Below are 22185 nucleotides of genomic sequence, written 5' to 3' on the forward strand. Positions count from 1 at the left end.
GTGACCAAAGGTGGGAGCTTCTGGAGGAAGTGCGTCAACGTCACGAGGGACACCAAATGGTGGTATGTCGACACCCACCTGGGCCACGACAAAAAAGAGAAGAAATACTACAATTCTGGACCCAACCACTAGATGGCGGAATAATGCACAGCATAGTGAATCCAGAAAGATTCACGCTGCAAAACATGTATTGCCTCTGCATGGGTGAGGAGTCTGCGCCCTTGTGGGTATGCCAAAATGTGCAAGTATTGCTGAGAAATTTGCATATTGAGAAACACCAGATAATTTAAATCCTCCAACTCAGAGAACACATTCTATTCAAAATGTGTAACTTATTTGTCTTCTGAATACACAGCAGCGATGCACTGGAGAGGTAGGTCCGTGTGTGCTCCATCAACTAATAACTGACATATGCAAACTTACGGTATACCCGCATTGATATTCTGTAATATCTGCTAGTGATGTTGGTTGACGTCTATCTAGATCTATGTTTCAGCTTTATAGTTATGGTCACATGGCTTTTGGAAAGGTTTGTGGAGCAACCAGAGACTTTTCCAGACTAAGCATTTCCTCAAGCCCTCCTCTTGGTGCGTGAACCATTGTCCCAGGGGTGTGTTCTGTAGTTCAACAGCTCCTTATTACACCAGCAGGAGTTTCTCCATCGATAACATTGCATTTTTGTTTTCCAGAATGTCTACTGTTGCATTTATAACTGCTTCAGATTCATGTATGCCTATATAGAGAACTGAAGAATACTATCTATAAAGGGAGGAATTTCGTCACAGGCTCATCTAGAATATCTGCCAAAAGATATTGTTTAGATGGTAACTAGACATAATATCGAAAAAAAAATATCGAGTAGCCAGAATATCGAGTTTTTAATATCGAATGGACAGAATATCGACTTGCAAAAATATAGTGGTGAAGAATATCGAAAAACAGGTAAGAAATATCGATTGCAATAATATAGAAGTAAGTAATATCGACAGTCATAATATAGTTGTTAAAAATATCGAATTTTTTATAGTTTTAAGTGTTAGTATATGTGTTAAAAGTATGTATTAATATTGGAATGTATGTTAGAATATTTTTAAATTAATGAATTTTATGTTTTTTTATTTTTTTGTAATTTAATTCCGTAGCGGGTTGTGGGTTTATAGGGGAGTAGGGTGGGAAGTAATTTAATTATAGTACATTAAATAATAATTTATAGGAATTATTAATTATTTTTAATTTAATTTTGCGTTTTACTTCTGTAGCGGGTTGTGGGTTTATAGGGGAATAGGGTGGGAAGTAATTTAATTATAGATTATTAAATAATTTTTTATAGGAATTATTAATTATTTTTAATTTAATTTTGCGTTTTACTTCTGTAGCGGGTTGTGGGTTTATAGGGGAATAGGGTGGGAAGTAATTTAATTGTTATTAGTTAATTATTAATTGGTATTGAAAATTAATTGGTTGTTGATGAATTATTAATTGGTAAATAATTAGTATTAATTGGTAATTAATTTGTATTAATTGTTTAATTGATAATTATGTTAATTGTATTCATTTAATATTTGTACGGGCAGTGTGTTTATAGGGGAATATGGTGGTAAGTAATATAATTGTAAATAAATAATTATTTAATTTATTTGTGTATATTGTTAATTAATATATCTTTAATTTAATTTTGCGTTTTACTTCTGGAGCGGGTTGTGGGTTTATAGGGGAATAGGGTGGGAAGTAATTTAATTGTTATTAGTTAATTATTAATTGGTATTGAAAATTAATTGATTGTTGATGAATTATTAATTGGTAAATAATTAGTATTAATTGGTAATTAATTTGTATTAATTGTTTAATTGATAATTATGTTAATTGTATTCATTTAATATTTGTAGCGGGCAGTGTGTTTATAGGGGAATATGGTGGTAAGTAATATAATTGTAAATAAATAATTATTTAATTTATTTGTGTATATTGTTAATTAATATATCTTTAATTTAATTTTGCGTTTTACTTCTATAGCGGGTTGTGGGTTTATAGGGGAATAGGGTGGGAAGTAATATAATTGTTATTAGTTAATTATTAATTGGTATTGCAAATTAATTGGTTGTTGATTAATTATTAATTGGTAAATAATTAGTATTAATTGGTAATTAATTAGTATTAATAGTTTAATTGATAATTATGTTAATTGTATTCAATTAATATTTGTAGCGGGTATTGTGTTTATAGGGGAATATGGTGGGAAGTAATATAATTGGAAAAAAATAATTATTTAAATAATTTGTGTATATCCTTAATTAATATATTATAAATTAATTATTAATTGGTATTATTTGCTTTTATTAATGTTTGTTATTGAAAAACAATTGTTTGTTAATTAATTATTAATAGTTAATTAATTAAACAAAAATTTATTGGTATTTATAAATAATCAATTCTTGTGTGATTGGTAATTAATTGTAATACTTGTTTTTGTATTAATAATTAATTAATAAAAAAAAAAATACATTTATTATTTTCTCTACTATTGCACTTACTTGAGTGGGAATAGTAATTTTTACCCCTACGCTATCCAATACTTTCCCTATTATTGCACTCTCTGGAGTGGGAATATTAATTTTTACCCTCCCGCTATCCAACACTTTCCCTACTGTTGCATTCTCTGGAGTGGGAATATTAATTTTTACCCTACCGCTATCCAACGCTTTCTCTAGTGTTGCACTCACTGGAGTGGGAATAGTAAATTTGACCCTCCCGCTATCCAACCCTTTCCCTACTGTTGCCCTCTCTGGAGTGGGAATAGTAATTTTTACCCCTACGCTATCCAACGCTTTCCCTACTGTTGCACTCTCTGGAGTGGGAATAGTAATTTTTACCCTACCGCTATCCAACGCTTTCCCTACTGTTGCAGTCACTGGAGTGGGAATAGTAAATTTGACCCTCCCCCTATCCAACGCTTTCCCTACTGTTGCACTCTCTGGAGTGGGAATAGTAATTTTTACCCCTACGCTATCCAATGCTTTCCCTACTGTTGCACTCTCTGGAGTGGGAATAGTAATTTTTACCCTACCGCTATCCAACGCTTTCCCTACAGTTGCAGTCACTGGAGTGGGAATAGTAAATTTGACACTTCCGCTATCCAACGCTTTCCCTACTGTTGCACTCTCTGGAGTGGGAATAGTAATTTTTACCCCTACGCTATCCAACGCTTTCCCTACTGTTGCACTCACTGGAGTGGGAATAGTAAATGTTACCCTCCCGCTATCCAACGCTTTCCCTACTGTTGCACTCTCTGGAGTGGGAATAGTAATTTTTACCCCTATGCTATCCAACGCTTTCCCTACTGTTGCACTCACTGGAGTGGGAATAGTAAATGTTACCCTCCCGCTAACCAACGCTTTCCCTACTGTTGCACTCTCTGGAGTGGGAATAGTAATTTTTACCCCTATGCTATCCAACGCTTTCCCTACTGTTGCACTCACTGGAGTGGGAATAGTAAATGTTACCCTCCCGCTATCCAATGCTTTCCCTACTGTTGCACTCTCTGGAGTGGGAATAGTAATTTTTACCCTCCCGCTATCCAACGCTTTCCCTACTGTTGCACTCTCTGGAGTGGGAATAGTAATTTTTACCCCTACGCTATCCAATGCTTTCCCTACTGTTGCACTCTCTGGAGTGGGAATAGTAATTTTTACCCTACCGCTATCCAACGCTTTCCCTACAGTTGCAGTCACTGGAGTGGGAATAGTAAATTTGACACTTCCGCTATCCAACGCTTTCCCTACTGTTGCACTCTCTGGAGTGGGAATAGTAATTTTTACCCCTACGCTATCCAACGCTTTCCCTACTGTTGCACTCACTGGAGTGGGAATATTTCATTAATTTAACATTACTTTTAAAACATTTAAAAAATTCGATATTTTGACTAACTATATTATTTACAACGATATTTTGGATTCGATATTTTTGTAATTTCCTGTTTGGAGATAGGACTTCGATATTTTGGTATTCTATATTTTTGCATCGATATTTTTGTAAGTCTATATTTTTGTAGTCGATATTATGTCAGTGATCCGTTTAGATTTGCCAATGTCCAGTTTGGCCATTTATAGAGCAGTATTCCCCCACCTGACCTTGTTAGGAGTTTAACACGAGTACACTCCTGACAAAATTGAATGCATGCATATACTGGAATTATACTGGAAAGCATTCATATGTGGGGATACCTCTGTATCCACTACAACTCTTGCACATTTGTAATTAATCAAGAATCAGAAAAGAATTTTAACAAACAAGCAACCTTGTTTAATCTTTTAGCTGCTGAGGATTTTCCTGCGTCTATGCTGAACCTTTTTGTTTTTATAGTTTGGGGCCCTACGCGCTTTAGCCTTTATATCTTTTTTATACAAAAGGCATCCATGCTAAATGTGAGTCCTTTTTTCCCCATATAGCGGAGATCCTAAAGGTACCCAGTGCTTGTGGATTCCCCTGAAGGGAACTGAGAAAATAGTCAAACTATATCAAAAGTAGTTTTTTAAGAGAAATAAAAAAAATGTGCTCTGCAAAAGGCATATTTTTTTCTTAGAATGGCTTCAATAAAAGGTTTACTGTACCAAAACCACAATTTTTCCAGTGTTCAGTAACATGCAGAGTGATAAAAAAACATTTTATTACCACAATATTTGCATTTGCTTTAAGCATTAGTCAAATGTTCCTATTTAATGGGGATCCACATGCTTTCATTTTGAGGTATGAAACCAACTGAAGAATCCAGAAAACTATACATTTCTGAAAAATAGATAATTCCTCATATAATACTTCAAATTCATCAAGGGATAATTTGCTCATTGTTTTCTCAAACAAACTAATTATAGAAATAATAAAATAATGAAAATAAGTAGGAAAGAAAAAAAACAGAAATAAATTACAGTATCTTCATCTGTAACGTTTCTGCCCTGATTGCACTTTTCAAGTTGTAGAAATATAAGGAGTTTTTTGGTTGTCCAAAACATGCCAACAACTGAGCAGCTGTTCGTTGTATACCAGCCATGCAGCAATTAATATGGTCAACTATAATCAATGAAAAATAGGGTTGTAGGAAGATCACAAATAATTACATAATTAACCTGTCAGGGCCAGTCAAAGTTTCAGTAATTGATACCTGAGCTCAACCCATATGAGCTTTGGCACAAAGCAGACAGGCTTAACTTAAAGAAAATGTGTAAATAATTTAGAATACCAAAAAAGAACAAAAACACAACACAATAAAAATCCCACTCTAATTTAGAAAAAGAGTATAATTTAATAAACAAAATGTCAACAAATGACAGAAATCCAATAAAAAGGAAGCAGAGATATGAATTTTAGATGAATTAAGTAAAAATGGCACAAAAAAGGACTAAGGGCCAATGATAGTCTATGACTGCAGTAGACCTAGGCACAATTTCATGCTGCCAACGATGGAGGGCGGGTCAGTAACACCAACCAGGTCCCTTTCGGTCACAGATTTTATTGTAGGATTTAGTCTTTGGAATGGAATTCGAAATCCTCCAGCAGGGTGAGGTTTCAGGTTGTATCCAAGTAAGTGCTCTTGAAGTCAGATAGCCATTGGACAATGACCTGCTGAGACCCTTGTTTTGGCAGGAAAAGCTCAGAGTGGGAATAATCAAATTTCACACTCAGGGAAGTCCTCGCATTGGCTGGAAACTTTTGGCGCCTTTGCCCAGTCAAGATTTCTTTGTTCAGATTTAGTTTCTCTTTTGGAGCTGAGAATCATCCAGTGAGTCAATGTTGCAGGTTGTATCCGATAAAGAGTTCTACAAGCCTGGATGCCTTCTTACCGAGGGCCGGCTGAAACAAATTTGCTGCTCTGGTGAAGTTCCAAGCAGGGTAAACTGGTTTCTTCAGCCCAGAGCATCTTGTATGGATTGGCTTAGATGGGTGGCCCAGGTCCGAAAAATGGAAGTCAGAGTTGTTAGGAGAAGTCGAGTTAGGCATTGACAAGGGTCCCAGGAGCATAGGAACAGCACTTGGGGGTCAAGACTCACTCCAGCACAAGCCATTAGCAGGGTCCAGTTGCTAGTGATCAGCTGGGTACTTCAGGGAAAAGGCCTTTCGTAGATTTTTGTGTCCCTGTAACCACACAAGAGCTCAGCCAACTGGCCCTTTGAGTCCACTCCTTAGTCCTGGGTACAAGTGGGAGCAGGGCTAGCCCTCCAGGTCTCCTCACAGGTATCAACCAGTCCTTCCACAGGTCTTGAATATATTTTGAGAAGGGTGCCTTGGAGTGCAACATTTATGGCTCGTACTAGTAAGTGCGCAGGGTTGACTTCTCGCTCCCAGGGAAAATCCTACCCACTTTCTCAGTAGTTCCTGTTTCCCCTACTATAAGCAATCCTGCAGTTCACCTTACTCCCAAAAATCCCCAATGGGGGAACCCTTTATCCCTTGTGTAGAGCCATATGCCCACACAGAGGTGTGGCCAGGGAAATGAGAAATCCCCTCCTATGGGGGCACTTAAAACAGGTTCTGAGGGTAGCTCCCCTCCCACTAGAGTTGGTTTCTGGCTGGTCCCAAACTTTAACTATCAGAATTAATCTTTAATCTGTAATCTAGTTTTTCTTACAGGACAGCTGGAGCCTTCCAGAGTGAAATTTGCTTGTGGGGCCTCATCAGTGTAGAGTAATGGATACATTAAATGTCTACATGTCACACTTTTAAATACCACGCATCCTACATTTTGGGATGCCAGGCCTACATAGCAGTGACTTATTAATTGTTACAGAGGATATATATTTCTTTTGAAAGGTAGGACTGCAGGTGTAGATTACAGCAGTAAGGCTACACTTGTAGGCATGAAGCCATGTTTTCTCTGTCACACCAGTGAATGGCGCAATTAGAGCCGGAGTCCACAGGTGACATTTACCTTCCAATGCCATTGGTGCACTTCTGCATCATATACTATGCCCTTATAAGAGGGATAAATATGCCTTTTAGGAGTTAGCCAATTTTTCACCTATTTTAGGAATCAGAGCCTGAATAGCAGTATCCCAGTGCACAGTGTCAAATAAACTGCAACATGAGTCCAAAAAATGCAGTTGATCAAGCCAAAACAGGCAATTTGCCACAAGCCCTCCCCAGATAAAAAGGTGAGGAGCAACTGGGCCATTGCCTTAGCAGTTATCATCTAAGCGGAAGAACCTGTAAAGTCCATTTTTATTGACATGGTCACTTGGAAGTAGGAAGCTGAAAGGAGCTACCACAATCAAACACATATTTGACATTACCATCCAAGGGCAAAGTAAAGCACCTAGGCATAATCACTGAAGAACACCTTATCTTTCATCCAGAACTTCAAACATTCTCCTGCCCTATTTCCTGATACCTACATGTGTTGTCAAAACAGAACTAAGATTCTGACCTCACATTTTCCATACAAATACACATCTTGTTCAAAAATAGATTACTGTAACTAAGAACATGGAGCAAGTGATTCACAATATCAAAAACATCAAATAGTGTTAAGTTGTACAGCATAGTCCAAGCATTGCATTGAAACAAAACTTGACTGTCTTGTGCTCGTTGTGTCACTCCCTGTTTCTGACTGAACAGCTCAACTCTCTGAAATGTGGGAGTCCATGAATATTCTGTGTCCAGACTGCTGAGGCAGCACTTAATTAAGGCAGATGTTGCACTGGGAACATCTTCTGCTCCTGGTTGTGGGTCAGATGAACCTGATCTGAGACCTGCTTCTTTTTGATGTACACCTGAGAGGCACGTCAGGAAATTACATAGTTTGGCAACAAAGATGGTATATACTTTTTGTGCTAACACATGTATTTAAAAGAAAGACTGAAGATAAACGAGAGTTGGTGGTGACCTCATGCTGCCTTTAAACCATTTGGTAGGTACAGGATGAAGGATGCTGTTATGCTTGAAGTATGGTGGGCAAGGTGTGGCATTTGTTATTACAAAGGCTTACCCTGCTAAGTGCAAGCAGGTCTTGGGAGCACAGACTGGAGTATGCCTGCCCTTCATTGTCTTTGATGTGAACTGGCCTGCTGTGAGAGAGAGAGAGAGAGAAAGACAGTAACAGAGAGAGAGAGGGACAGAGATATGGAGAGAGAGACAGAGAGCGAGAAAGTGAGAATGAACGGGGGAAATACTTTCTGGGTGAGGCCAGACCCCAATTTCATTCCAGTGTGACAGGGAGCGTTGGTGCTGCCCTGCCATCCTTTGAAGTCTTTCGAGAAAGAACTGCAGATAGGAATCTTCATGGACATACAGAGTCAGATGTGCATGCATCCTGCCTTTGAATCTGCCATACTTGGATCAGCATTGCTGTGGCTGGAGCTGGTGAGTGGATCAGAAGGGATGATACTTTCTGAGAAGCAGGGCCCAGGAGCATTCATGAAATTTGTCCCTGGCAACCTCGTCGATATAACCAGCAGTGGACTGTTGAGCCGGTGTCAGTGATGTTCATTGAATTGATTTGGAAACGAAAACTGAAGAGGGGTCTTAGGCAAGGCAACGTGAGCAAGGCAGAAGGGTTTCAGAAGTGTGCTTGATACCCAAAACTCATTTTTGCACTGGCGCTGATTATCTTCGAAATCGACAATAGGATGAGTTAGACCACTGCATTCTACATGCTGTTATCTTGCATTCACATTAAAATAGGATGAGAGACAAACATATTTGGACCGGCTACAGAGAACTTACACAAACAGCATATGAAAGCATGCTTGGGAAATCAAGTAGAATCCAGTATACTGCTCTGTTTAGGACAAGAGAAGGAGTCCGAATGCCATTATTGAGAGACTGTGTCCCCATACACCTCCGTTATGCCTCAAATCATCCCTCTTGAGATAGTAATAAATATTTCTATAGCGTCGGGCCATATGGTAACCCGGCACATGATTCTGCTTGTAACTAGAATGCACCTGGACAGCATGACCTGATGGGTGCTGTTTGTCAAAAAGTGCCAGAATGTCTCAAGCTGTAGATTCAAGACGTTCTAGTAGAAATGGCAAAGGTCATATTGTTGAATGCTGCTGCCAGTTTGAGAGCAGTGGGCAGACACAAATCGAACACAGTGAGAAATTCTTCACCGATATTCATCAGAGCAATTTCTTCCTTATGGCATAAACAGAATTCCAATTGCTAGTCCTACAAGACGCTGCTTGATACCCTTTGATTCAAGGATTGGTGAGGGTAAATTGTTCTTCTTTGCTGTGGTTTACACTCTGTGGTGCTTCACCCAACCATAGCTAACTACCCTATGCACACACAAGCACTCTAGGAATATATGCGGTTATGACTGGGAATAGGTCACATGGGTTGGAGGAAGTCGAGCACGGATAGATATATTTTGGGAGGCTTTCTTGAAGCAAGATGGTGACTGGTCCATTTAAAAACAAAACCTATCAGAAGTTAAGACCGGATTGGATTTTCAATGCTTTGTGATTCATGTTAATAATGAAGTCTGGGTACTTTGCACTGATTTCGACTACTCCGAGTTGTACTGTCTCGTAGTACTGGAAATCAAGGTAATAACAAATGCTTAGCAGAATGTTGCATCCTGGCACACAGTGTCACAACTGTTTTAATTGTTCACTACTGTTTTAATTGTTCACTGTCTTCTCTGCTGAGGTGAAAAGCCGGGAGATCTCTCTCTGTACTCTTTTATTTCATCGTGTGGGGGACTCGGTTCCTTACCTATTTGGGGGCAGTTGCGCACCTACCTGCAACCCTGGTGGCCGCGCCGCTCTTCCCCTGCCACCCTCTTGCCGTGCTCTTCTGGGCGCCCCCCTCTCAGCCGATTAGGAGCTGAGGGACAGACAGGGAGGCTGCGCACAAGTACGGCGGCCAGCTTGGGTGAGGCAGGCTTGCTAGTTTGCGGACTAGGCTTGCTGCCTCACGGGCGGGAAGTATAAATTTAGACGGGGATGGCTCCGCGCAGCGGACGCGAGGAGCGGATGCGCCTAACCCGCGCCAAAGGAGCGCCTAAGGAAAGCCCGTCTGCGCCCGTCAGCGTCCCGGAGGCGGACGGGTGCGGACGGGTGGGCGACCTTTGGACGCAGCACCAGGGAGGAACCCGAGGCTACTCTGCAGCATATCTCCTGGGCTTAAGACAGTCTATTCATAGAGGATGCACTGTCCATGACCACTGTTTTAAGGGTAATTTCCATTGCACTGGCTGTGGGTGGTCATTGAAGGAAGTATGGGCTGAGAGGGGCCCCCCGGAGCCAGGGTACCATGTCATCCCGATGGTGAGGCGGGGACCATCTGAACGCTTTTTCAGCTGCGCCCTTCTAAACACTCGGTCTGCGAGCAAACATGCTCTGGATCTGTTTAACTACCTATCAGAATCTAATCCCGCCTGCCTTTTCCTGACGGAAACCTGGCTTGGCGAAGCCTCTAGTCCAGATGTAGCTAATGCCCTGCCCTCTAACTACTTTATGCTAAGGAAAGACACAGTTAAAGGAGGGGGAGTGGCTCTGGTGATAGACGCTATGAGTGCTCTATCGTACCTACGTAAGACATTCCTGGGGCAGAAGCATTGGGATTTTGTCTGACACTTTCACCCGCCCAATCTTGCGCGGGTCTGCTGGTTTACAGACCCCCAGGTCCTATTGGATCATTTCACGAGGGGCTGGACTCAGTGATTTCGGCAATGAGTGTACAGTTTAAACACTTCGTTCTCCTGGGCGATTTTAACATTCATTTTGATGCAGCGGATGCTGCGGATACCATCAAAGTCTTAGACATCACTACTCCACTGGGCTTGTCACCCTATGTAGTGTCTCCTACTCACAACAAGGGGCATATATTGGACCACATTTTCTCCACTATGCCTATTACAGGGGCTCCCCCCGCCTTCCTGTGTTGTGGTCTGACCACCTACTAGTGACTTTTAATATCCAGTATAAAACCACCCTGACTATTAGAGACAATGGGTGTCAGCCCCGGTTGTCCCGTGCCCTACATCGAGTAATACCGGATATGATTGAACAATATCCGTTAACTCACCCCTGTTTGTCGACGGGTGACATAGAGGAGGACTTAGTCCGCTTTCAAACATGGCTCACGCAGTGTTTGGGGGAATTGGCACCGCCTGGGCGGACTCCTAAGAACTCTACGCAAGCGTCTTCCCCATGGTTCACGCCAGCGCTCAATACCAGTCGACGGCTCTGTAAGAAGGCCGAAAGAGCATGGCGATCAAACTATCTCAAACTATCTGGAACCATTGAGGGAGGCCTATAGGTGCTGCACTAAGGCCTATCACAAGGAAATTTATCTGGCTAAGAAAGCCTACTTTGCTCGAAGGATTGAGGAGGCCACTAACACCAGCAAAGAAATCTTCCTGATTGTGAAGGAATTCACATCGCCAGCCTCCTTCACTCCGAAGTGCTCTTTTCCGGAACCTTGGGTTACGCAACTGGCAGGCTTCTTTGCTAACAAGATCAAAAGCATCCAGGCAACTTTTCCATCTGTTGTGATAGGGGGAGTGCCTAATCCAGAAACCCATTCCTTTGTGTTTGACCCGGGACTGCCCAGTTTGTCGAGCTTTCCTCCTATTGAGCCTCAAGCCTCACTGGAACTTCTTTCTAAAATGAAATCTGGATCTCCGCTGGACCCCTGTCCCGCTAAGTTTCTAGCCAAAGTGGCATATGTCATCAACCCCATTGTTAATCCGATTTTAAATCGTTCATTGGAGACAGGGATAGTGCCGCTTGCCTGGAAACAGGCGCTGGTTCTTCCTTTTTTGAAGAAACCCTCTCTGGACCCCGCCATCCATGCTAATTACCGGCCTATCTCTCTGCTCCCGGTCCTGGCTTAGGTGGCGGAAAAGCATGTACAGTCCGTTCTCTCAGACTTTGTTGAGTCGCACGGTGTTCTGCATTATACCCAATCCGGTTTCCGTGCGAATATGAGCACGGAAACGGCATTGCTGGAGGTGGCGGAGGCCATTAAGGAGGTCCAGGACACCGGAGGGAAGGCACTGCTGGTGTTGCTTGATCTTTCGGCGGCGTTTGACACCGTTCCACGCGACCGCCTATTGGTTATACTCTTGGAGATTGGCGTCGGAGGAACGGTGTTCAGATGGTTTAAGTCCTTTCTCTCCAACCGGCAACAGACAGTCTGGGCTCCCCCGTACTCGGCGGCAGTGCCGCATCTGGAGGTGGGAGTACCCCAAGGGTCGATATTAAGCCCCACTCTTTTCAACATATATATGTCCCCTCTGGCGGCGCTGGTTGAGTCATTTGGCGCCCAGATTGTCTCATATGCTGATGACACTCAGCTTCTCTTCACATGCGGAAAAAACATGGACTTTAACGGGGATCGCATTAAAAGCTGTCTGGGTGCAGTTTTTGCCTGGTTTCAACTTAATCAGTTGAAATGCAACTCGGACAAATCTGAGGTTCTTTTCTTCGGCTGTCCTCCGAATCCCTGTTGGAAGTCCTGGTGGCCGGCGGATGTGTTTCCTCCTTCCGCTGTGGCCTCGGTGGCTAGGAATCTTGGTGTTAGGATGGACAATTGTATTACTCTTAAGCCACAGATTCTGAGCCTGGTCGGTCAGTGTTTTGGGATACTGAAAATGTTAAGGAAATTCCTCCCTTTCCTATCTGTTGCCCATGGGAAAACCACGGTGCAAGCTATGATAGGATCAGGGCTGGACTACGCTAACATCCTCTACCTGGGTCTCCCGAAGTACCTTCTTTCACGCTTGCAGGTAGTGCAGAACTCGGCCGCACGGGCAATCTTTGGCCTCGGCCATCAATCCCATGCTGCGGGACTGCTGGAGTCGCTTCACTGGCTGCCAATTCAGAAACGCATTGAGTTTAAGGCTCTCACCATGGCGTTTAAGGCACTCCATGGCACTGGTGCCCTCTATTTGAGGAAGAGAATTGGTTTTCACCTGCCTTCCAGAGCCTTGCGTTCGGCGTCATTGTCTCTGACCACGGTCCCGGCAATTAGGCGTGCTCGGATCGGTGGGCGGTCTTTTAAATATCTTGCGCCCCGGGCCTGGAATGCCCTCCCACTGTCCTTAAGAAAGAGTGAGAGCTTACTGTCGTTCAGAAAGGAGCTCAAAACGTGGCTGTTCGGCCAATAAGTCTCCTCTATTTCGCCGGGGCTCTGCCGTTATGGGTCTGATAGCGCCGGGACACTCTGCTTGAGTAGCTGAGCGCTCAATAAAACACCAGCTAACATAACAAAACATAACACAACAACCATGGGTTAGAAATGGATGTTCAGTGGTTGTCAATTTACAGGGCATGCATTAATTTCCAATGACATTTCATGGTTAACTGTTGGCAATCTTAGAGGATTTTAGGCTATACTGTTTCCCTTGCTTAATTGGAGAGCTGGTGTAATAAATGTTAAATAAATCACAGTTCTATTGGAATGGGTGTGGCATTAGTGCTATACAATAATAATGACCACACATTTTGTGGTGGCTCTTTCTTTGCATCCAAGTATGAGGAGAAACATAATTTCTTGCTAATAACAATTAGGCGTTAGGAATGAGTGCAATGCTTCTGTTCAGCATGACAGAATAATGTATTATTAATATGGCACCTTGTTACCTTAAATTTCACCCAGGGTATTCAAACCCAAAGCCATCACAGGGAACAAACAATATTGATTGTGGTACTTGCAATGGCGTTATCATCATGTTCTAAAGTAACATTATTCGAGGAAATAATACACATTGATATTTAACTGAGCATAATGCGGTGTCTACAAAATTTTACATTTCAAGTGTTTACCTCCTGACATTGTCCTTGTGTAGACCGGAAGATCTTTGGCAACTCGCCTCAGAACCTCTTGCTGGGATTCGCCCCGTGGCTCTCGCTCCAGCAGCTCTTTGTCTGAATATGACAGGTGGAACTAGAAGGAAACAGAGAAAGTCATTAGCAGAATACCAGCTACAGACTCCCTTTGCTCGAGATCCAAGGAAAGGTTGTCGGTTGCCATTAGTTAATAAATGAGCAGATGCATGTTAAAACTCGCCAACATGATACTCAGGCCAGAGACCATCAGTTTAGCTTTCAGTTCTTCAAGAGAAGAAACAATTGTCCAGCTGGTTCCCTGATCCCTACAGACTGCAAAGCGTGGCCTGTACCACAAACACTCAAATGTAGAACAGAAGGATATTAAAGCCATGCAGCCTGACATCACTGACAGCTCCACACACGCACACCATTCAATGTTTCCTGATTTCAACATAGATTGGGAGAATTAGTACTCTTCTAGGTTTATTTGAAGCATTTCATATATAAAATATATATATATATATTACCTACTGGCGGTCGCCAGTAGGTAGTTATAGTTAGGACCCTGTTTCCATAGGAAAACCGCAACATTCTATTTGGAATAACTTTGGCGCCGGTCGACGAATCCTCGCGAAATTTTCAAAACCAATGGGGCGCTACGCTCCGCTCCTACCCTGAAAGTCTCGGGGGGATTCGTCAAGCGGGGGCTGAGATAAAAGGGGGGTCCCAAAACGCGTTTTTCCCATGCATTTTTCCATAGGACCTTTAGACACAGCTACAGCCCGAACGGCTGAACAGAGTTCCTTGAAATTTGGCAGAGAGGTAGTCTACAGGTCAAGGAAGTGTCTTTTGTAGGTTTGGTGTAAATCTGTTCAGTAGATTCTGAGAAAATAGCCTTTAAATCAATATATATATCTGAGCCAGCTTACGGTGCGCTTACGGTGCGCTTACCGTACGCGCACGCCGCCGTGCGCGAGCGCGAATCTGATTGGCTGTTAGATCTTAGTAAACATTCGAATCGGTCGAAACCAGGAAGCGGCGGCCGACATTTTCTCTCTCGCAGTCTGAGAGGGGGTTAAAAAACAAAGGCCAAAAACATGTAAAGGGGCTGTTTAGACAGCTCCTAAGCACCCAGCCATGTTGAGGGAGTCCTCAAAGATCCCCCAAGGCCAAAAACGGAATTTTAATTTTTTCGATAATTCCGCCGATTAAGCTTACCGTACGCATACGGTCAAAATTAATAAAAAAAAAAAATTATCCATACTCTCCCCACCCCATGTGTAAATGGTGCCCGAAGGGCACCATTTGTGCATGGCATATTAGACTTGTGAAAAATTAAAATATTACCTTTCACAACGAAGCGCATCATATGTCCTCCATGTGCGCACGGTGCGCGAAGCGCATCGTGCGTACATGGCCCATCTAGCGTAACGTGGGAACGCGGTGCGCGTAGCGCACCGCGTGCCCACCGTGCGTGCACGGCACCCACTGCGTAAAGTGGGCGCGCGGTGCGCGAAGCGCACCGTGCGCGCACGGAACGAACTGCGTTAAGTGGGCGCGCACGCCATGAATGGCGTAAAGTAACTTAGCATTAAAAAAAACGTACAAATTCACTGAAAAAACCATAGGTTTCACACACGTTATAGTTAGGAATTAGCATTTAAAAAACCTTGCAAATTCAGTGAAAAAACCATAGGTTTCACACATGTTATAGTTAGCTGGAAATTTTACTGATAAAAAACCAATGAAATTCCCCCGTTATAGTTAGTGCAGGCAACTATAACTCACGCGACCGCAATCTTCTGCTGATGCTAATACTGTATTTAGACACTTATTTGCCCATGTCTTCTTCCATTAAATTTTAGCTATACATATATTACAAATATTTTTTTTTCATAAAGACACATATGTCATCAGCAGAGGATTGCGGTCGCGTGAGTTATAGTTGCCTGCACTAACTATAACGGGGGAATTTCATTGGTTTTTTATCAGTAAAATTTCCAGCTAACTATAACATGTGTGAAACCTATGGTTTTTTCACTGAATTTATATATATATATATATATATATATTCACTGAAAAAACCATAGGTTTCAGGCCTGATGTAGTTAGGAATTAGCATTTAAAAAACCTTTGAAATTCACTGAAAAAACCATAGGTTTCAGGCCTGATATAGTTATGAATTAGCATTTAAAAACCTTTGAAATTCACTGAAAAAAACATAGGTTTCAGGCCTGATATAGTTAGGAATTAGCATTTAAAAAACCTTAGAAATTCACTGAAAAAACAATAGGTTTTAGGGGTGTTCTAGTTAGCTGGACATTTCACTCGAACAAAACCATTGATATAGTTAGTTGTACTAACTACATCTCGCGCGCCCGCAATTCACTGCTGATGATGTCACATATTACATCATTCATGACATGGTCAGTGACATCACTGATGACATCTCAAATGACATCACTGATGACATCATCCAGTGAATGTGGTTTGGTTCGTTATTTAAATATGTATTATATATATATAGCAATTTGCATTGAACAATGGGTGGATATATAAATATAAATATTTGGATGGAGGATTTAGTAGCAGTGTGATTGACTGTTTACTTGAATAATTTATAGTGTCTCACTAAATATATTGGATAGTGACAAAACTGTGTGAATATCTGTATCACTGTCAGTTGTTGTGTAAACTGCTGCACCAGTTGGTTACTAGCTATGTGAAAGTCTATATTATTTATTGATTAGTTGACTGAGTATTTGTATGGGGGAGTGAATGTGTGTGTGGTTCGGTGGGGGGGTGTGTGACTGCCCAAAGATGTGTGAATAGTTGATTCAGTAGGTATCTGAAGTTAAAACTACATGTTATAACAGTTGTTTGGGTGAGTGAATATCTTTATGGGTGTGGCGATGAGCCAATATATGTCTCAATGGTACATGTTCAACAAACTAGAAAAATAAAAGCCAGTGTATGTGTCAGTTGTTGTATATAAATACGTATACATAAGACTCAGTAATTGTATGAGTGACTGTATGGATAACTGTATAGTTGTAATAGTGCTTTTATAACACACTAAGTATGAGTTATTATCTATATGAATAGATTAAGTGGTGTTTTTATAAGTGTATAGCTAAGTAAAAGTAAGTATGATCCATTGTTTGCATTAGTGAGTAGGATGACTTCATAAGTGATTAGGATGTGTGCTGGTGTGTAATGTCGATATAGGTGTATAAGTATATTTGAAAGTGTTCTATTGATCATTGACAGCATGTATGAGTGAATCTATAGGTAAGTGATTAGATGTGTGTATAGATCTAGGAATCACTGAGTGGGTGTTTTAGAAACTTGTATTGGTGTGTCAATGGTTTTAAATCTGGCACTCACTATTTTACAGTGAACGATGAAAGGTTATACTAGTGTATGATGAGGTGTATCTGATTGTCACGTGGATGATGTCATCAGTGATGTCATTTGAGATGTCATCAGTGATGTCACTGACCATGTCATGAATGATGTAATATGTGACATCATCAGCAGTGGATTGCGGGCGCGCGAGATGTAGTTAGTACAACTAACTATATCGGAGGAATTTCAATGGTTTTGTTCGAGTGAAATGTCCAGCTAACTATAACACCCTTAAAACGTATTGTTTTTTCAGTGAATTTCTAAGGTTTTTAAAATGCTAATTCGTAACTATATCAGGCCTGAAACCTATGTTTTTTTCTGTGAATTTCAAAGGTTTTTTAAATGCTAATTCGTAACTATATCAGGCCTGAAACCCATGTTTTTTTCAGTGAATTTCAAAGGTTTTTTTAAATGCTAATTCCTAACTATATCAGGCCTGAAACCTATGGTTTTTTCAGTGAATTTCAAAGGTTGTGTAAATGACAATTTTTAATGTATTAATTGTTATACTGATTTTTTTGATACTGATTTACTACATTGTTTAAACTGTTTATTTTTAGACATTTTATTTTTTTAATTACATTATACATTACAATACAAAATATACTTTCTCAGAATGAATTACTTTAGTTTAAATACTTTGCAAATAGGCAATAGACTTTTAAGTACAGTAGTTACAGTTGTTGCAATGGGCAACACAATTTCAAACACAAAGCAACATTGAGCTCAATGTGAATTTCTAGTCAAATGCAATTAGTTACTTTATGGATTACTTTTCTAACCACAGGACTGGATGCTAGATTCAGTCCTTGGACATCTCCTGTAAACAGTTGAGTAAAAGCGTTTTGGTTACAGTAGTGATTTTTAAGGATTATTATTGGATTTAAAAAATTGACACCGACATTTTTTCACATAGAATCACCAATGTTATCCTATGGCAGAAAATTCACTTAGAAGGTAAGTACTGTTATCGTTACTTTTTCTTACTCAGTGGTGGATCCTGGATCCAGCACAGGTGAATCTCCTGTAAACAGTTGAAAGAATGTGTTTAAGTCATACAGACGATTTTTTAGGAATATTTTTAGTTTGTGAAAATAGACAGAAACTTTTCTACTTAAAAGCACACAATGGATTCCTATGGAAAGAAATACAATTTACTGGTAAGTACGCTTAGAATTACTTTTCAGGGTCAGTGCTGGTCTAAAAGATGAGGCACTGGGTTCTCTCCTGATAACAGGTGAGTAAATCGGAATTCGTAGTTCGGCTGATTTTAGAGGAATATTTGTAAGTTTCAAAAATTGACACTTAGAAACTTTTCTGCTGAAAACCACACAATGGATTCCTATGGAAAGAAATACAAGTTACTGGTAAGTACGCTTAGAATTTCTTTTCAGGGTCAGTGCTGGTCTAAAAGATGCAGCACTGGGCTATCTCCTGATAACAGGTGAGTAAATCGGAATTTGTAGTTCGGCTGATTTTAGAGGCATGTTTATACGTTTCAAAAATGGACACTTAGAAACTTTTCTGCTGAAAACCACACATGGATTCCTATGGAAAGAAATACAAGTTACTGGTAAGTACGGTTAGAATTACTTTTCAGGGTCAGAGCTGGTCTAAAAGATGCAGCACTGGGTTCTCTCCTGATAACAGGTGAGTAAATCGGAATTCGTAGCTCGGCTGATTTTAGAGGAATATTTGTACGTTTCAAAAATGGACACTTTGAAACTTTTCTGCTGAAAACCACACAATAGTTTCCTATGGAAGGAAATACAAGTTACTGGTAAGTACGCTTAGAATTACTTTTCAGGGTCAGTGCTGGTCTAAAAGATTCAGCCCTGGGTTCTCTCCTGATAACAGGTGAGTAAATCGGAATTCGTAGTTCGGCTGAGTTTAGTGGAATATTTGTACAATGGTAAAGGAAGGGGGCGGGGCCTGAGGTGATGTGTGCAATCACGCCCTGTGGCGTGTTTTAAGTTGGGGAATTAATTCCTCTTCAATCCTGCGGTCACCTGGGGGCCAACTAGCCCACCAGGTACCTCCAGTATGCGTCAGGGAGCTGCGTTGCAGGGAGGTGTTCAGAGGCCACGCCCCTTTTTACAACACTCTGCAACGCAGCTACGTGGCGCTTCCTGGAGGTACTTGGTGGGCTAGTTGGCCCCTAGGGGACCTCTGGATTGAAGAGGAATTAATTCCCCAACTTAAAACGCGCCACAGGGCGTGTTTGCACACATATCACCTCAGGCCCCGCCCCCTACCTTCACCACTGTACAAACGCACCCCGTGGCGTGTTTTAAGTTGGGGGATTAAGTCCCCTTGAATCCTGAGGTCACCTGGCGGCCAACTTGCCCACCAGGTACCTCCAGTATGTGCCAGGGAGCTGCGTTGCAGAGAGGTGTTCAGAGGCCACACGCCTTTTTACAACACTCTGCAACGCAGCTCCGTGGCGCTTACTGGAGCTACCTGGTGGGCTAGTTGGCCCCTAGGGGACCTCTCGATTGAAGAGGAATGAATTCCCCAACTTAAAACGCGCTACAGGGCGTGTTTGCACAGTATCACCTCAGGCCCCGCCCCCTATCTTCACCACTGTGCAAACGCACCCTGTGGTGCGTTTTAAGTTGGGGGATTAAGTCCCCTTGAATCCTGAGGTCCCCTCGCGGCCAACTAGTCCACCAGGTACCTCCAGTAAGCGCCACAGAGCTGCATTGCAGAGAGGTGTAAAAAGGGGCGTGGCCTCATTACACCTCTCTGCAACGCAGCCCCCTGGCGCATACTGGAGGTTCCTGATGGGCTAGTTGGCCCCCAGGGACCTCCAGTATTCAAGGGGAATTAGTTCCCCCTCTGCAAACGCACCAGGGGGCGCGTTTGCAGAGTGGTGTAAGGAGGGGGCGTGGCCTCCGGCCCGATCCCATTTTTTTTTCCCTTCTTTTTTGTAGAAGGGGTGCTGGCCTCTCGTTGGAGACTATGGGGGGGTCCCCAATCCCCCCACGGTCCAAGCTGGCTCCTCGCCTCCTCCGGGAGTCGGCACTGCTTTTCCACATGGGGAGCAGCTAACATGCTGCTCCCCATGTGGAAAAGCAATCTGCTTTGCTTCATTGAAGCGAGAGCAGGTTTCCCTGCTCTCGCTTCAATGAAGCAAAGCATTTTGCAATGGCAGGGTGGGAGCCGCGAGGCTCCCGCCCTGCCATTGCAAACAGCAGTGTCCCGGGGGTGGGCACCCCGGGACACTGCAGGAGCCGGCCCTGGGGGGTGGCGGTCCCCAGGGCCAATACAAGGCTCCAGGAGGGGGTCCACATGGCCCCCCTTCAACATGTAGAAGGTACCCCGGGGGGGTGGCGTCCCTGGGGCTGGGGGGGCTGCGAGCCCCCCACCTATGGTAACAAAGCCCCAGGGGGTGGCGGTCCCCGGGCCCCCCCGCATATACAATCTTGGAGCCCCGGGGCAGTGTGGGGGGGTTTGGGACCCCCCCACTTTTTTTTTTAATTGTGCCCCCGGGATTTGGCCCCTGGGGGTAAATTAGAATATTCAGCGCGGGACCCCGCGCAGAATTTTTTTTTATTTTAGTCCGAAATTCGCGCTGGGTGCGCGAACCTTTTCGATTTATTTTTTTTTTTAATTTTTTGGGCCCTGGAGGTCCTTGTGGGACGCCCTGACCAGGGCGAGGGGGTCAGGGTGTTTCTACCCTGCCCCCTTGTTGCGTTTTTCACGTTTGTTTTTTAGGTTTCTTGTGCCTCGGTTCTACCGAGGCACAAGATGGCTGCCAACACTTCCTGATCTGGAGTGTTGACAGCCAATTAGAATACAGCTCGTGCACAGCAGGGTGCACGCTCGGTGCGGGGAGGGTGCGCGGATCCTCCGAGGCCATAGATATATCTATCTTTTTAACTCTAATTTTCTCAGGAACTACTGAACGGATTTACACCATTTAAGCAAAAGGCATGAGTCTGAACTGAGGACTACCTCTTTGCCAAATTTGGTGCAATTCCGTTCAGTAGTTCGGGCTGTAGCTGCGTCAACAGGTCCTATGGGAAAATGCATGGGGAAAACGTGGTTTGGGACCCCCCTTTTTTCTCGCCCCCCGCTTGACGAATCACCGTGAAATTTTCAGGATAGGAGCGGACCGGAGCTGGCCAAAAGTTTAGAAAATTTCGCGAAGATTCGTCAATCGGCGCCAACATTATTCCAAATAGAATGTTGCGGATTTCCTATGGAAAATAGGTCCTAACTATATCTACCGCAGGCTTGGAAACAAGACAGTGGGAGCATAATGGGGAGCATTTCCCGCTCATCATTTTCCAGAGCCCTTCTTTGCCACTAAGGATTTCATGGCATTCGGAGATGAGAAAGGGAGAGGAGGGGAATCGTCTCCTCCTGCCAACTTGGCAGCAGCGGTCGGTAGTAGGAGTAACTGCAGGGCGGTGACGTGGGGAGGGGGAGGGGCAGGGTGGGGGTAGTAAAGTATGGATTACGGAGATTTACAGGTAAGTTAACATATAAATTAATAAAACGAATTTTGTTGCGTGCACTGCATCCCCAAATGCGATGCAGTGCACGCAACGAAATTCGTTTTATTAATTTATATGTTAATTTACCTGTAAACCTCCGTAATCCATAGTTTACTACCCCCCACCCTGCCCCTCCCCCTCCCCACGTCACCTCCCTGCAGTTACTCCTACTACTGACCGCGGCTGCAACTCGGACATATTGAGCATTGGAAAGCACTGATTTTGGCAGCAGAAAGTAAGACTGGCATCATTTTATTGAAAATTATGTGACTGTTATTTTCAACCATTTGCACTGGGTCACTTTATATGTACTATACAAAACAGACAAAGTTGGTGCATTATGGGCATTGAAGGATTACCTTTGGTCACGTGCTCACCATGAATAAATTGAAATACGCCTGCCATGATTTTACTCACCTGTGATCAAGGCTATTTGTAAACCTGAAACGCCTAAGGAAAGACTCTGCTGCGTGCTTTAAATAAATGGCAGCTTGTTTCTTGAG

General features: G+C 42.6%; 1 protein-coding gene across 8 annotated transcripts in view; it reads right to left on the reverse strand.

The window, feature by feature from the left end:
• The window catches only part of ZDHHC2 (zDHHC palmitoyltransferase 2), a 555886-nt gene that overhangs the window by 342031 nt on the left and 191670 nt on the right, over window positions 1-22185 (reverse strand). For all 8 annotated transcript variants that reach the window (XR_014978173.1, XM_085642023.1, XM_085642022.1 and 5 more), the window contains exon 4: window positions 13767-13887. Coding sequence is in view for 7 of the 8 variants with exons in the window: in XM_085642023.1 (XP_085498149.1) it covers window positions 13767-13887 (121 nt within the window). In the remaining variant the exon portion in view is untranslated. The remainder of the gene's footprint in view (window positions 1-13766; window positions 13888-22185) is intronic.

The sequence above is a fragment of the Triturus cristatus genome, chromosome 2_2, assembly GCF_964204655.1.
Source record: "Triturus cristatus chromosome 2_2, aTriCri1.1, whole genome shotgun sequence".
NCBI lineage: Eukaryota > Metazoa > Chordata > Amphibia > Caudata > Salamandridae > Triturus > Triturus cristatus.